The 16,983-nt window shown below is 57.8% G+C and overlaps 1 protein-coding gene across 1 annotated transcript in view; it reads left to right on the top strand.

The window, feature by feature from the left end:
* The window catches only part of TCERG1L (transcription elongation regulator 1 like), a 175,160-nt gene that overhangs the window by 115,390 nt on the left and 42,787 nt on the right, over positions 1-16,983 (top strand). Inside the window, exons 6-7 of the mRNA XM_082717821.1 lie at positions 1,246-1,334; positions 14,438-14,592. Of these exons, the coding sequence (XP_082573947.1) occupies positions 1,246-1,334; positions 14,438-14,592 (244 nt within the window). The remainder of the gene's footprint in view (positions 1-1,245; positions 1,335-14,437; positions 14,593-16,983) is intronic.

Raw genomic sequence — 16,983 nt, 5'->3', positions numbered from 1 at the left:
AAGCAAGATGGCATCCATTTTCCTTCTTTCTTTTATTCAAGGAATCAAGAGCTTTAATGGCACCTGACATTCTCAGCCAAGAGCTCTTTCATTGCTTTGAATAACATCCTTAGTGTTTTTACATCTCACCCGATTGTTTGAGAGAAGGAGAACCCCGTACTGTATTATTCTGAGATCGAAACTATAGAAGCAGCTGGGAAAGGAAAACACGTCCCCCATACTGCGAGCATTTGCTGAGCTCGCTGAGACCCCCTCCTCTCCTTAACCACTCCAGAGTCGAGGGGACACTTCTGACAATTCCTCCTCAGGGCCGTCCGGTCTGCCTGCAGGAACTCGGATGGGTTTCCCCTCCGTCTGGCAGAGAGCCGGCGCTCCAACGCAGGAAGGCAGCTAAATCAGTTAATCCAAACCTTCGGTCTGCATCTGTGTCTATCCTAGTTTCTATCTTCAAGCAGCTTTCATTTCTCTGCAAACTGTGTCCATAATGAATGATGAGCAAGGGTCCTGGCCATGTTTTGTTTTGTTTACCTTTTTAATAGTAGAGAATAAATCTTCATTTTCTTCTAGGTGGTGTCGTGTTCAGACATTCCTTATTTTCTAAACAGAGATAGAGTGATTTCTAAACGAGCTCTGCCTCCGCGTACCGTGTCCTGCCCCCGAACGCTGTCCCCAGCGAGATGCACAGAAGGGCGGCCAGCCGCACGCCATGGAGCGAGGAAGCAGGCTGTGTCCTCCGGCCTTCACAGGCCCGGCATGAGCCAGCCCCAGTGGCACCCGGGACCCCTCGCTGCCTCAGGGTCCCTACCGCAGTGCGTGGATTCAGATCTCCTGAACCCCAGCTTCTGAGTCAGCCCATTTCTAGAGCTGAATCCCACGTGATTTTATTTATTTATTTTTTTTACCCACGAGATGTGAAGGCGTCCAGAAGCATTCTCTTGGCCGCCGCTGCCCATCTCCGTGTCTGCAAAAGCAGATAGTTTAGCCAATTTGGGGTAATTAGGGAGATGCCTTTGTCTGAGTTCCTCAGCACGGTCTGTCGTGCCGTAAGTTCCGTATTCTCAGCATAATTGCCCAGTCCCGTTTGCTTTGCTGTCCTGAGCAGGTCATTATCGAGTGGGTACGTCGGCAGGTCTGTCTGCAGGAGACTTGTTACTCTTCCCTTGGTTGCCTAATTGAAGATGAGTGTTTAAATTAAAAAACAAAAAACAAAAAACAGCAGTGTTGTCTTTCTCTTTCTGTTGAAAGGAACCGCCATCCATACTAGTCACCAGAGAGGACAGTGCAGCCGAAGGAAACAGACCCGTGGCCTCCACGCCAGTGCCCGGCTCCCCCTGGTAAGATGCTCCGAGACCTGAGAGCAAGGACAGGTAGCCTCGTCTACACCCGGTGCCTGCTTGCTGGCACCAATGAGAGAATGTATGTTCCTTCGGTGATAGTGTTGTGCTTTAAAATACTAGTTTGCAGCTCCTGGCAGCTCCAGCTCCACCATTGTGACGTTCTGCAGAAAGAAAGTAGCATTTAAGTGATACGTTACCTTGCTCCATACCCTTGCGAATCTGCATCCAGATAATAAGCTGTTGCATGTCTATCAGTGAAAGACGGTGTCTGAAGAAAACCCAGCACACATTAGGCTTCAAAGGGCTTTTCTTCCGTCTCCTCTAAGAACATAGTCACTGAATGGCTGTTAATTAAAGATGTGTCTGGCTCTCTCCAGCTGCCCTGGGAGGACTCCTGATCTTTGAGTACGCCGTGCTCGAAAGACCCTCCACGAGGGAGCCACTGCCTTTGGTTTTTAAAAATGTCCTTTTATAATGGAATAATTTGGAAGCAGAATAAAAAGGTTATTATAATAAAAATTAGTTCTGAAACCTGAAGACGAAAGGGTAGGACAGAGCTGGAACGGACAGCGAGTTCAGACAACGGAGACCGCGCCTTGGCGTCTGTGTCAGGTGCGTCTGCGTGGGAACCGGGTGGGACATCAGCCTCACACAGTGTCCCTGGTGACCGGCGATACATTCTTCACTGGCGAGACGGGGCATGTGCTCCTTCCCCGCGCGGCCAGCCCTGGCGTACCCCCAGCCACGCCCTGTCTTCAGCTGAACCTGCAGTTGGCGCAGGCCCTTCTTTGGTTAGCAGTTCACACCCAGCTCTCCAGTCGTCCCATCACTTAGGGAGTGTCCTACAATTCAGTTGTGACGCAGAGTGGTCCGGATCCAAGAGCTAAGGGCTCCGTCCCTCAGTGGTGCCCTCGCTTCAGACCCGAATGCCAATGGCGTGCGGGGCGACCTGCCTGCTGGCCTGGCAGACCACCAACGTGGGGCTTCCTACAGCTCCCCTTGGGTGTAAGGATTTGCTAGGACGACTCACGGAGCTCAAGGGAAGGGTTTCCTTGTGGTTGCGGTTTTACAGGAAGGTTACAGCTCAATGGAGGAGACCAGCGCTTGAGCTGAGTGGGGAGGTCCGCGACCTTCTGTGCCCCCGAGAGCAGCACCCCAGACACGGGTGCTCACAAGCCGCGGTATTTATGGACGTGGCATCACAAAGGCATGGCTCCTTAGATCACTGTGCAAATGGAGTGAGGACCACAAAGGCATCTCTGTGACACCGCGAGGGCTGCCTGGGGCTTCCGTCACCAGACTCCCCGGTGTGTGTCCAGGGTAGGCGCACTTTCCTGTTGAGGGGGTGGAGCAAGTTCAGCGCAGGGGAGTGGGGCTTGGAGGATTATGATTCTGTCGAAAACATGACCTTGAGCAGTGGAGGCTCTGACTGTGAAGCCACGGCGCTCCTTCCTCTGTAATACCGCCTGAGAGCGCAGAAGGCTAATCAGACCAGAGCAGTCCTGCGGTCCCTCCTGTCACTCCCTGCAGCGGGGGGCCTTTGTGTGTAAACTGTGAACCACCCTGTGCCCTTCCTGGGCCTCCTGGACTGGCTGCAGCCAGCTGTGGAGCCTGAAGTCTGGTGTCCTCTCACTGACGCACCAGTAGGATGGGGATGGCGGCCCCGGGCAGGCCGGCTGGGCGCAGGCAGGGTCACCGTTCTGCAGGACGTCACAGGCCCGCAGGTGCGCAGACAGCTTCCACGACCCGAGGAGGTGCTTTCTGGGTGGGAGTCAGGTGTGCTGGCTGGAACCTGCCCGTCCCTTCCCCGAGGCTGCCGAGAGGCTGCCCCAGCCCACCCTCTGTTCCTCTGTCCATTCTTTTCTGACCCGGTGCCCTTGAAGGAGAGCGTTCTGGCCTTGTCGAGAGGCTGTTCGGTTAAGGGCCGGAGTGTTGACAGACGTGCTCCCTCGACACCTTCGAGCCTGGGTTTGCAGGTCCCCCGAATGCGGACCTTCGACCTCGCAGGGGAGTGGCCCCCACTCCCTTGTTCGGCAGCTGGGAGGCAGCTTCACGGGAGGCTCCGACATCCTCATCGGCATCGGTGTCGCACACTTGGGAGCCTGGCCCCCGCGCTCCGCACGGACACCCCAGTCTGTCGCAGGGAAGGCCCCTGCCTGGGGCGCCGTGCCTGCTTCCCGTGCGTAAACCGGTCCCGACAGCCTTGTTCTGCGTGTTTGCTCTGGGCGGCCTTTCTTCCGGGCCATTGGTTCTCAGGAAGTCGGAGGACAGAGGGACCCACGGCAGGTGCAGGGCCTGGCTCTGTCACCCTCACCAGCCACTTGTACATCAGGGCGTCGGAATCGGCCCATGGCATGCTGACGCCTCCGTTATCCAGACGGCGACTCTTTCGCGAACACGGTGCCTCTCGTTCAGAGGGTTTGATGGTGAGGTGTTCATGCGGAGGCGGGGTAGGGGTCGGAGGGACGTGACTGAGTCCCTTGGAGGTAAGCAGGGAATACAGGCATGTCCGCGGGTGTGACGGGGTGACCGTGGGGTGGACGCCATCCCCCAAGAACTCCGTGTTTTCACCGAGTCTCTTTACGTGTCACCGTCCAGCACCAGGGCTCCCCACTCAAGTCTGGGGGAATCTGGTCCTTGCTCTTCCCCGAAGGCATGCCTTCTCCGCGGTGGCCCCAGTGGTCAGGCAGGCCCCATTCCTGTCCCCAGGAGCAGACCCTCCTCCAGAGGGAAGTGTGAGGGCTCAGGCCAAGAGCCAGGAGCGAGACATCACCTGTGATCCTGAGCCTTGACCTCAGACCAACATTCTCCAGAGAAAACTTGGGATTTCTAGAAGATTCTAGAGCTTTCAGGATAGGTGGGGCAGGCCACATAGGCTGGGAAAGGACCACTCTTGACCACCACAGAGCTCCAGGGGGGCAGCTAGCATCACATAAGGAAGTAAGAGGTTTTGGAATCTATTCAGAATATGTAAAATGGAAAAAAAATGGAAATCAAAACATTCTTTTTTTAAAAAAAAAAGATTTTATTTATTCATTTGAGACAGAGAGAGGGAGAAAGAGACAAGAACCCCGGGGGGAGGCAGAGGGAGAAGCAGGCTCCTCACCGCGCAGGGAACCTGATGAGGGGCTCGGTCCCAGGACCCTGATGCTTCATGGGCTGAGCCAGTCAGGTGCCCCTAAAATGGAAATCAAAATATTCTTACTCTGCTAACGTTTTCACTGTGCTCACATTTTTACCAAATTGGAGCTGAGCCGTTGAATGTGTGAGAGGGCAGCAGGGTCAGCTAAGACCCAGAATCACTCTAACGTAGTGGGATAGGAGAAACTTGCTGTGAAAGGCTGGAAGCTCTGCTCCTTGGGGACCCCGGCGAAAGCTTTGCAAGCGAGACCGGGGCAGGCAGTCCTGCTCGTGGCTCCGTGGGAGGCCGGTGAGTGAGTGGAGCGCCGCGAACGAGTGGCTCCCCTGATCATTTCCGACCGTGCGGCCAAGACACACGGCCGACGTACAGCCTTCTTCAAAGCACCAGCATCGCACGAAGACCTTTAGAGATGCCAGGCCAGTGCCGGGACGCGCGGTGGACACGGGGGAGGGGCCGACCCTCATTCTTCCCGCCTGTGCCGGTCGGACCACGGGCATGGATGGCTCCAGAGCCCGAAAGGGTGTCTTCAGCCGGCCTGCGACTCTGAAGCTCGCGGAGACGCGCGCCGCCAGGAGGGCCTCAGGGTGTCATCATCTGACACATGGAATTTTCAGGAGAAAAAGAAAATGAAGACTATGTATGAGCTTTCATAGAAAGTGACGTCCTATCTGCCTCAACACGGAAGAAGCAGCCGGAGGGAGAGCATGATGGCATCCGGATGCGTCTTCCGGGCCGGCTCCCGTGTTCCGTGTCGGAGGGAGGGCATGATGGCATCCGGACGCGTCTTCCGGGCTGGCTCCCGTGTTCCGTGTGGCCGTCCGGAGCGGCGCTGTCGGTCTCTTACGGATCTCTGTGTATGCATTGCTCGGGCTCACCTTCCTCCTTTATGATTCGGGTTTTGACCCACAGGCCGTTTGGGGACAACTCAGCTACTCTCTAATTGGAGGGTCATGAAAATGTTCTCCTTAGAACCATTGAAGACACGAAAAAAAACGGAAAACTCTTAAAGTGTAAAGTTCATGAGCTTTGGCTCAATTGACAATCAGTGCTGGTGCCAATCAATAACATTTTACAATTCTTTACAAGACTATGGATTTACAAGTAATTCTCTATTTTTGTAAAATTTTAAAAAAATGAACACTGTTGTGAAATAAGACCATTTTCCAAGAAGTCAAAATTAATGTAGCAAGTTTTATGTCTGTGATGCCTTCAGAGCAAACCCCAACTCCTTTTCCCAGCAGCTTAGAAGGAGCTGAGGGTGTGCTCGGGACGACCAGAGCTGGAGGCACCGGCAGGAAGCGGACTCGGCCAGCCAGCGGCTGCCCCCTCCCAGCTGCCGTGAGGAAGGACACAGTTTGGCGGGAGCGTGTGGGACGCTGCCCAAGTGGCTATGGTTGGCGTGGGAGTCCCAGTGTGGCCACGGAGAAGCTGGTGGCACGTGTAGCCTTCTGCCTGGGAGCAGGAGGGCCTCCTCTGGACAGGAGCCTAGAGGCACGACGCCCGGGTGCACGCCCTGCTCACCCCGACTGTGTGACCATGGCACGCTTCTCATTCTGGTTTTATTCGTTGTCTTAGCCGCGACTGACGGCATTTTTTATTCAGTCGTAACTACCCATCCGCTGAGTGTGATGTTTTAATAGCAGGTTCTCTGGGTTTTTCTAAATCTTGGTAGTGGACATGTTTGGCTTGTTCTTGGGTGAAGTTGGTAGAACTTTCCCAGAAAGGAAATTCCCCAGAGCGTCGTCGGTGTGGATGATGTTTCACGAGAACAAGGTCATCAGAAAGTGCCGTGACGAGGGTGCCGGCTGTCCCCCTGCGGGACGTGCGCTCTCCTCGCGGGAGGTCACAGTGGCCAGAACCCGCAGCCATCCCTGCCTCGCGCACTCACCACTGAAGTGAAGCCAAATGTCACTGTGTCCCCTTAGCACTGTCGAGTCTCTTGTTCTGTCGAGGAAGGGACGGGTGACACGTGATGTTGGCGAGGCGATTCCGATGTTCAGTGAAATGTCAGTCCAGCTTGGGGAAGGCCGAGGAGGGGTGCGTGAGGAGGAGGCCATTTCCACCCACAGCGAGCTCCCGGGCGAGCAGCCCCTGGGACGCGGTGAAGTGTCATCCCCGCGCTGCTCCCCGCTCGCTCGCAGGAATCCCTGGGCCTCGCTTTCATGCCGAGGCGGTGATGGGGTGTGAGGAGCTGCTGCGGGACTCTGGCCTGCGTCCTGTGACCGGGAAGGGCCAGGGCCTGGTGCAGGGAGCAGACCCTATGTCACCGACACCGTGACTCCCCAGAAAGGCAGAGTCTCCCAAAGCCCAGAGCCACGGTCAAGATGGAGCCGTCGGGACCTTTGTTCTGTGAAGACAATGTGTGGTGGTCCTGGGCCTCGTTCAGGTGTTGGGAACAGACCTCCTGAGGTCCACGTCTCCTCTCCGAGAGGCTGGACAGACGGCAGCCGGGACTCCGGACGGGAGCCCAACTCTGCGCGCGGCTGCAGGGCACCTTCCTGCTGCTCTTTGAAAACGGGAAAGAGATGGATGCGCAGGAACCGGAGGCCGAGGGAGAGACGCTGTCCGGAGTTCGGACGGAGGGTTCCGGTGACCAGCGGGGACAGGCGCACACGGCCCATGGACCCCCATCAGCCAAAACACCCTCCCCGGGCGCTGCAGGGAGGACACAGCCCAGAAGCCGCCGCCGGCCATCCCCACCGCTCTGCCTCTCCTCGCCTCTTCCCTCCGTGGGAGGAGCAGGGCCCCTTCTCCCAGCGACACCGGATGTCCGGTGCCGAGCTGCCCCCGTCGGTGGTCCGGGCCGCGCGCCCTCAGCATCCTGACCTCTCCCCAGGTGGCACCCACACGTCCAGCGTCTGGACCGTCTTTTGTCTGGAATGACACTGCGAGGCCACAGCCTGAGGGTCTCCCTGGGGGATGGCAAAGCCACCACGTCCAGGTGCAGATTGGACATGAGTGTGTTTCCTCAACGACAAGTCATGGCTGTGGGCAGTTGTGGCCTTGTCCACAGGAGCAGACGTCACCTGGACATCCACGTGCTCTTCCCTGAACCAGCGCCGTCAGGCTGGGCGCTGCGCCCGGGGTGGCCGGGGCGGAAAGCGGGCCGAGGAGGGCAGATGGCAGCACCTGCTGGGTCTCCTGGGCTCTCAGGACTCCACGCACGACCTCACGTCCGCCACCCCCGCTGCGGGTCTTCCCGCACTGAGCCGTCTGCGACACCAGCTGGCTGTCCTCCAGGTTAACTCGGTCGGACCCTGTCTGCCTGCAGACGGCTCAGACCCCGCACGCAGGTCAGCGGCTTGGTCCCCGAGACCGCCCCCTCCCCACTGCGGACCCCAGTGTCCAGTCCAGGCTGTCCCCTCTGCTGGTGTTGACTGGCTGCGCATCAGAGATCCCTGTGACCCCTCCTCCGGCTGGATTAATTCGCTAGAGCGGCTTGTGGAACTGGGAAACTCTGTATGTACTAGATTTCCGGTTCGTTGTAGAAGGGACCAGCCCGGGAACGGCCGGCGGAGGAAGTGCAGGGGCGAGGTGTGGGGGGGGGGTGGCGAGGAGCTTCCACGTTCTCTCCCGGGGCCACCCCTGCCAGCTCCATGGGGTCACCCACAAAGAAGGCCTCCGGTCCCCCTCCTTTTGGGTTTTCGTGGAGGCTTCACCGTGTAGGCACGATTGACCAATCATTGGCCGTGGGTGACCCCCTTCCATCCTAAGAGCTGCGAGGGGGGTGTCGAACGTTTTAGCCCTCTAGTCACAGGGCAGGTTCTCCTGGCCACCTACCCCCATCCCTGTGGACTGTCCCCAAGTCATCTCTTTGGCATAAAGGGCTTGTGATGCGACTAAGAGACCATCGCTCTGCTCTCATGTCTTAGGCGATCCCTAGGATTTGGGGAGTGCTGTGCCAGAAACAGTGACAAGACCAAATATGCTTTTCTTACTGCAGATCACACTATCACAGGACGGAAGGCGGCAGGGAGGTTTTTACCTTCTCCTCCATTACTCTGTGCCCCTTACCCAGCCCGCCCGTGCATCAGCCAGAGCTCCTGCGTGCTGCTGGGCCACCCCTTCCTGAGCAGAGGAGGGGTGAGGACAGGGAGGGAAGAGCAAAGGGTGCCCAGACCCTGCTTTTCGGTCCAGGCCGTAAGGCCTAGGGGGAGACCCAGGGAACGTCAGGCTCTGTCCCCTCAGGACAGTCCTCCTGGGTCAGGCAGGTGGGGGGAACAAATCAGGTGGAGAGAGGGAAGGACCCAGTGGGAATCTTTGGATACTCCTAGAGCTACAATGTGGCCCTGGGGGTCTGCAGTCCTCAGGTGCCCCTGGGACCCCTGGCGCGTCCTGTAGCGGCCAGGGCAGCCTCACTAGACAGGATCCAGGTTCTCCTCTGTGAGGGCTGCTGAGGTGGGGGATGTTCTGTCCCAGCCTGGAATAACTGTGATGTGCTAATGACATCCTCTGGGACACGGGGACAGTTAAAGAGAAGAGGGAATGTGGCAGCTCTCCAGATACTGTGTAGCGTGATTAAAGAAGGCGAACGTATACATATTACTTAAAATGTGCATAAAATGATACATAAAATTAATTTTGCATGTTACAGCTGGCTCCGTCTAGTTGAAGCCAACCGTAACAAGTGGCCGGGCAGACTTCTCCCGGGGGCCGCGTTACTTACCCTGCCACCAGCTCTGTGCCTCTAGCCCCCCGTGTCCCCATGGCACCGGAACTGGGTTCTTTGTAGCCTGGATGGAAACGTGCCATGTTAATTGTCCTCGCTCGGCTTTCTCCCTGGCAATATCCCCCTCCTGGGTGCCTAATTAGGTCCTCGCTTCCCCTCCTCAGAGCTGGGTGGGGATTCCTGCCTACACTGTTAGGTTTGGGTGCTGGCCCTTCCAGTGACTCGGATGTGGGAGGGGTGTCCCTGGACTCAGCTCCGGGAGCTTACAGAGCCTGCGTGTCCCCGAAACAGCCGGCTGACCCAGAATCTGTGGAGAATTGTGCCAAATATGTCTCCGGTGTGAGTCTCTTCCTAGAGTTCACAGCAGCACGTGGGGCCAGGGGCAGGGTCCCTCGGGAAGTCAGTGGTAGAATGAACTGCGTGCACCAGGGGGGGAAGACCTGGGCCTTGCCGTGGGGCAGCATGTCTCCGAGTGTGGGGGCCGCAGGTTTCACTGGGGACTGGGCTCAGAAGGCTGGCAGCCCTCAGCGGCGACGCCTGGTGCTGGAGAGAGCGGACTTCCCCTGGCAGCTCCGGTCTGGGCTGATGTGACGCGTAGTTTTCTTTGAGAACCAAGACCCTGCCAGGAATTCAAGTGGGTCCCCCAGGCCCTGCCGGAGGTCGGTCCCACAGGGGCCTCCCCTGCCTCCGTGTCTCCACTAGAGGAGGCCAGGAACCTGGGGCCCCTCACACGAGTCAGCCTGGCCCTGGGCGCTGTTTCAGCACAGACCCTAATTCCCTGCTGGCCGGACCCACCTGCCAGACCCTTCTGTCGAGGCCTCCTGTCCAGGCCCCCGCTTGCACCCATCGGCTGGGCCATCTAGTCCAGATTCGGGTGCCCAAGCCTGTCTGCTCAGACTCACCGGGCTATAAGCCACTTGTCCAGAATTATTGCCCCAATTCACCCATGAGCCTCACCCACCCAGGCCCGCCTGCCCAGGCCCGCCTGCGCAGACCCACTGGCCTCCCTTGAGCACAGCGTCAGGTCAACACGAGATTGCTTCATAGCTGCCGAGGACCCAGAGTGGGAACGCTTGAGCCCTCGGACACTGCGTGACAGGCCGTGGACGGCCCAACCAGGGAGCAGTGGGTATCGCCCCCCGTCTTCAGCTTCTTATTCTCAAGTCCCCTCCGCGCTGCTGACCAGAACTTTCTCAGGACCCAGCACCCTGCCTGGGTCTTAAGGAGACGAGCGACTTAGAGTCGACCGCCTAGGAGGCCAGCTGCTCCGCGGTAGGACAGCCTCCCAGAGCCAGGTGGGAGGGCGTGGAGCTGATCTGAGGCTGGGCCCCTTCACGGACCTTGGTCCAGAGCCAGCTCTGCTCTCCCCCCATGCCCACAGCCAGACGGACAGCGCTCCAAGCCGCTGGAAACCTGCATTTCCACGGCCCAGCTGCCTGTGGGATGAACGGGCGTGTCCCAGGACCGTGTCCTGTCCGCAGAGCCCGGTTAACCACTCCCTTCCCGGTAAATATCTCACATTGCCGGCTGCGTCCTTGAGTGGCCATAGGGATGGCCGTGCTGTGTTTGGTGGCATCGGGTCTTGGTTTTGAAAACCCAGAGAGCAGGTCTTCCAGGGAAGAGGGAGTTGGTGGGGGCTCGTGGAGGCAGGTGTCTCTGGTGCGGGCACAGCTGCTGTCTCACCTGTTGGAAAGCCTCCTGGAACACTTAGTTCTTCCTCCCCTTTGGGATTTGTCCTGCTCCGTGTCCCAGAGGGAGCAGCGGGAGCGATCTGGATGCCTGTGCGTTAGGAAGGAGGGATGTCTAGGCAGGGGGAGCAGGAAAGCAGACAGGGCAGCTGCGGCCAAGACCGGGGGCCCTGGAGCATGGATCGCACCCACCCCTTCACCCCGAGTCAGGCAGTTAGGAGCTGCAGACAGCCCCAGCAGAGGCACAGCCTCAGGGAGGGGTCGGGACAGGCTGAGCACATTATCTAAGGACTGAGAATGCGCGGCCGTGAGTCCCGGGCCACCGAGCGCGGGAGCCGGGCTTGGGTGCACCTGCCTGTGCGGGGAGGGGCGGCAGCAGGACTGTAACTGGGGGCCTGGCCCCAAACTGGGAAATGAAGAGAAAAGAACAGAAAGTGGAATAAAGGCTGGGAGGGATTTAGGAAACCATCTGGGACTAGACCCTCGTCCATCAGCCTCTTAAAGATGAGGATGGCAAGACCACGGCTCCGCAGGCTGGGGTGCTACAGGCACAGAGGCCAAGCCGCACTGGAGGCCAGGTCTCTGCGCCCCCGGACGCCCAGCTGAGTGCTCTCTCCCTCCAGGGCTCCAGAGGAGGGAGCAGGTCAGTCAGTGCCGGGGGTGGGGCTCTGGGGCTGCTGGGGAGCCGTGCGGGGGACATGGTGCCCGGCCACCAGGGGCCGTGGTGCCCATGAGGTCTATTCGCTGCAGCAGGTTTGGCAGAAGTCATTCTCTGCACCATCAGGTGAGGTCGGGGCTCCTGGGCAGACGCTGTGGGGAGGGGCTGACAGGAACGCAAGGAGCCAGAGCTGCTCTGGAATATTCCGCTCAGGCCAAGGGCTGTCAGCCACCACGGACGAGCCTGCCGCCGGCAGCTTCGGACCCGCAGTTGGAGAAGCTTCCGCAGCCGCATGTGGGGCCGCGTGGGCCGTCGTGGGCACCAGGAGCGTGAGTGGGCACAGGGCAGTGACAGGAGGAGCTTGGCACCTGCTGTCCCCCCAAGCTGCTTGCCCCTGACCCGGCAGGATCCACCGTCCCGAGAAACCGGGTGCTGATGAGCACGGGGAAGCCATTCCCTTCAGCCCCCTGAGCGCGCGGGCTGGGCCATGGGGCGCCCCAACAAGGGCTGCGGCTGCCGGGAGCACAGCCCCCAGACAAGCCAGGTGCCCGCCCTCCCTAGAGCTGCGTCTGAGTGGGGAGGAGCCGCGTTGCTCGGACAGGGCTTGTGGTCCCCGCCAGCCCAGAATCCCATCCGGAGAACTCGGTGCAACGTAATTACCTTCGGCTTAAACTCTATACTAACTTCCGGTGCCGAGGAGTAGCTCCCGACAAAACTCGTAGCTCCTTCTGGCTTGCAGAGGCGGAGCAGGGCCCACCCAGGCCCGCGAGGGCAGGGACAGGATCCGAAGTCCGGCGCCCGGTTGCCAACCCTCCCCTCGACTTCCAGCCCCTGCACGGACTTGAGCAAAACCCCTGTGGGCCCAGGAGCCCCCTGCCTCTCAGAAACATGGGACCCGGCGACTTGCCTCCAAGTCCCCGTAACGGGGGTGGGGTGGGTGGGGTGGGTGGGGTGGGATAATGCACATTTCCATTCCAGCCCGTCCTATACACAGGATGGAACTGAGGCCACCTGGATGCGGGGGAAGCTCCCAAGGTCACCTGAAGGTCAAGGACAGGCCCAGAGCTGAAGGAGATGTCAGCCAGAGGGCGGGTCACCGTCTTCCATTTTCGTGTCTAGGCCAATGGTGGGCAGTGCGTGTGGGCCCGCTGCTTGGGGTTTGGGGGACTTCTGGCTGGAGGCGGGTTCTCGTGCTGGTGCCCAGGACAGAGAGGGGCCACAGTCTGCCACAAACCCAGAAGGTGCAACTCCACAACTCCACAAGCTCAGCATCTCATAATTCTGGAGGTCAGAAATCCCACTGCGTCTCACAGGACGCAAATCCAGGTGTGGGCGGGGCCGCCTGCTCCCGGAGGTCCGGGGGAGACCGGTCGCCCGTCCTCCGTCCCGGAGACCCACACGTGCGGGCCTCCCTCCCCCGCCCCCGCCTCGTGTGTGTCTGACCTCTGCTTCCGCGACCTCTCCTCTGACCCGGGGCCTCCTGCCTCCCTGTTCCACGCAGACAACCCAGGATCATTTCTGGTCTCAGGACACTGCTTCCCACAGCTGCAAAGCTGCCCTTGCTGTGGGGGCTCACACATTCCCAGTCCCAGGGATTAAGACGTGGACATTTTAGGGAGCCTCATTCTGCCGACCACACCCACGGCCCTGGCCCAGCCGGCTTGCAGATCCGTCAGACCATCTCCGCACCCCTCTGGGAAGGATCCTGGTCTGTTCAGAATCCCAGAACGCAGGGTTCAGCCCCCAAGCCCTCTGCACGGCCCATGGGAAGTGTCCGGCTGGGCAAGGAGGCAGAGGCCGGTTAGAGGGTGTGCTCTGTGCAGAGCTGAGTGTCTGGTGCTGGCTCGCTCTGTCCTGACGGTGTGCAGCTGCGCACGGCCGGCTGGGCACGGGAGCAGTGGGTCACCGGGGATGAAGGCAGGGCCTAGAGGCAGCTCCTTATCGGTCAGAGGTCCCCTGTTAGAGGAAAACCAATAGCCACAGGTGCTCAGTACATGTGGGCTTTCCTGCACAGTCCCACCGCTTCTGGAATCCGGGAACCCTGGCCTGCAGGGCTCTGGGAGGCCGCTGTGGGAAGCTGGGGCCCAGGGAGGGGGGGACTGGCCCAAGGAGAAACGTCCAGGAGCCCAGACCAGAAGCGGGCCTTGCTGCCCCACCCCGGCCCACCCTTGGGGCAGAGCCAGAGGCCGGGCCGGGGGCCTTGCGCGGCCGCGTTCTTTTGGCCACTGCTGGACCCGGGTTCCTGTGCACGGAGCCTTCCAGACCCAGTCACACGCATTAGGGACCCCAGCCTTTCTTTGTTTTGTTTTTCTTCACTTCTTGATCTTCCCCCCTCTTTGATGCCCTCCTCAGAGATGGGGTCTTCAAATGGCCTCTTACTCCGTTTGGAAATTTCAGATTCCTAATGTGAAAACACAAAGCTTAATTCTTTGTTCTTCTAGAAACAAACTGGAGAATGTGGGCAGAGCTGCTAAACACAGTGGCCCGTCTAATGTCTCGGATGTAGGAGAGTAGGATGTGCCGATGTCTCTAAGTCCTGGGAATCAGCAATGTGTACCGGGAAGCCCCTCCAAATCACGTGGTCCTCTGTGGGTGGCCAGAGGTCCCCAGAGCACAGGGTCACACAGAGGCAGCTGGCGTGCCAGGACGAGCTTGGACCCCCAGGGCCGCGTTGAGCTGCCCGCTTTGCTCAGCTCTGCTGTCCCTACCCCATAGAAGGACAGTCAGAGGAATATTTACCCGTTAGCTGAATGGGAAAATAGGAGAAGCTCTGTGAAGCTGCCCAGAAAACCAGACACGGCCATTATGACTTAGATGGGACAGAAGTACCTTTGCCAAGGTGAGGATTTCGGGCCCCAGGGGTTTCTGGGTCAGGTGGCACGCCGCTGATTTCTGAACCCCATGTCTTCGTAGGGAACTGAGGCGCGTTTTCCACTCAAACAGGTGTGTGGTCTGGACGGGCGACGACCGGGTCTTCTTCTTCAACCCGACGATGCAGCTGTCCGTGTGGGAGAAGCCCCTGGACCTGAAGAACCGCGGGGACCTGAACAGGATCATCGAGGACCCGCCCCACAAGCGCAAGCTGGAGGCGCCCACACGTAATGAGCAGCGGGGCCGCGGGCGACCGTCCCCCGCGCAGATCCCTCACCCTCAGGCAGGGACGCGGCGTGGGGGGGGTCGCCTGGCTGGGCCGAAGCTGATTTCTAAAGCGCTGTGTTCGCTCTTTGAGAATGTAGTCACTGAGGTTTTGTGGCACTTTCTGCCGGAGACATGTTCTTCCAGGGTGGTTGGGGCTTTCTGTCCGCGTTTGGTGAAGCCTCAGAGGAGGCTTTCTGGGTCCTCGGCTTCCTGAAGGCCCCCGGCCCGGTCATTGGCCAGCGTTTACTTTGTATTCCAAACGGTTCGTGAACTCCGCTTGGGAGACCGATGTGCAGACAGGAGCGCGTGTCCTTCTCCCTCACAGCCCCCGTCCCAGCTGCGAACGGACCCGTCCCTTGTTTATTCCCAGGGCGCTTGGCTTCCCGGGAAGGCAGGTGTTGGCGGGGAGGGTGCGTTCCCGCCCGAGGGGTCGGGCGCCTGGCGGAGAGGTCGCCGCGTCTGCGAACAACCGTGGAAATCCCGCTTCCCCGCAGTCGGAGAAGAACGGTTAGCCTTTCCGGCCAGAGTCCTTTCCGATCAGATGTGATGTGTTTTATCAGCCGCGGCGTTGGGAACGCCCGCTCGCCAGGCACGCGGGTTGAACAAGCGTTGGCTTCGCCTGGAAACTCAGAGTCAGGAGCGGCCTCCCACCCGAGAGGCGCACCCGGGCCTGAGAGGCCAGGAAACGGGATCTTGCCCCCTTGAAAGAGGGTTTGTTTTATTTTTACGGGATATTTTATTGAGTTTGCAATGATGATTTTCATTCTCATGATAGAGAGCCGATGCGTGACAGTATCTACCCATGGTCTCAGTCAAGGCGGAGGCATTTAACTGGAACTTTAGAAAACAGTGTTTGGAAAGTTTTTTAAACATTTTTAACCACGCCAGGAGCCTGGAAAATGGTGCTCTTCAATGCGCGCATGGTGTGTTGGGATTGGGGGAGGCAGGTTTCATCGGCTTGTTTCACCTAAGTTGACAAGAACATTCTCCAGTGAGTCCGGGGCAGCCCCCGCTGGGACACGAGGTGTCTTAGGTGCGTATGTAATTGCATCTGTGGAAACGCAGCTGCACGCAGGGACAGGAAGCGTTGGATTGTGGTTTTGTCTCCTCCTCTGATTGGGTGGCGTCCATTTTTATTTATTTATTTTTGTTGTTGTTGTTGTTTTTTTAAAATTTCTTTTCAGCGTAACAGAATTCATTGTTTACGCACCACACCCAGTGCTCCATGCAATACATGCGCTCCTTAATACCCACCACCTGGTTCCCCAACCTCCCACCCCCGCCCCTTCAAAACCCTCAGTTGTGTTTCAGAGTCCACAGTCCCTCATGGTTCAGCTCCACCTCCTAGTTCCCCCAACTCCCTTCTCCTTTCCATCTCCCCATGTCCTCCATGCTATTCCTTATGCTCCACAAATAAGTGAAACCATATGATACTTGACTCTCTCTCCTTGACTTATTTCACTCAGCATAATCTCTTCCAGTCCCGTCCATGTTGCTACAAAAGTTGGGGATTCATCCTTTCTGATGGAAGCATAATACTCCATAGTGTATATGGACCACATCTTCCTTACCCATTTGTCCGCTGAAGGGCATCTTGGTTCTTTCCACAGTTTGGCGACCGTGGCCATTGATGCTATAAACATTGGGGCACAGATGGCCCTTCTTTTCACTACATCTGTATCTTTGGGGTAAATACCCAGTAGTGCAATTGCAGGGTCATAGGGAAGTTCTATTTTTAATTTCTTGAGGAATCTCCACACTGTTCTCCAAAGTGGCTGCACCAACTTGCATTCCCATCAACTGTGGAAGAGGGTTCCCCTTTCTCCACATCCTCTCCAACACATGTTGTTTCCTGTCTTGCTAATTTTGGTCATTCTAACTGGTGTAAGGTGATATCTCACTATGGTTTTAATTTGAATCTCCCTGAGAGCTAGTGATGATGAACATTTTTTCATGTGTCTGATAGCCATTTGTATGTCTTCATTGGAGAAGTGTCTGTTCATATCTTCTGCCCATTTTTTGATATGTTTGTCTGTTTTGCGTGTGTTGAGTTTGAGGAGTTCTTTATAGATCCTGGATATCAGCCTTTTGTCTGTACTGTCATTTGCAAATATCTTCTCCCATTCCGTGGGTTGCCTCTTTGTTTTGTAGACTGTTTCCTTTGCTGTGCAGAAGCTTTTGATGTTGATGAAGTCCCAAAAGTTCATTTTCACTTTTGTTTCCTTTGCCTTTGGAGACATATCTTGAAAGAAGTTGCTGTGGCTGATGTTGAAGAGGTTACTGCCTATGTTCTCCTCTAGGATTCTGATGGATTCTTGTCTCACGTTGAGATCTTTTATCCATTTTGAGTT

The sequence above is a fragment of the Mustela nivalis genome (genome assembly GCF_964662115.1).
Source record: "Mustela nivalis genome assembly, chromosome: 2".
Taxonomy (NCBI): Eukaryota; Metazoa; Chordata; class Mammalia; order Carnivora; family Mustelidae; genus Mustela; species Mustela nivalis.
The sequence above is the reverse complement of the archived record's forward strand: the minus strand, read 5'-3'. Positions and strand labels throughout refer to the sequence as shown.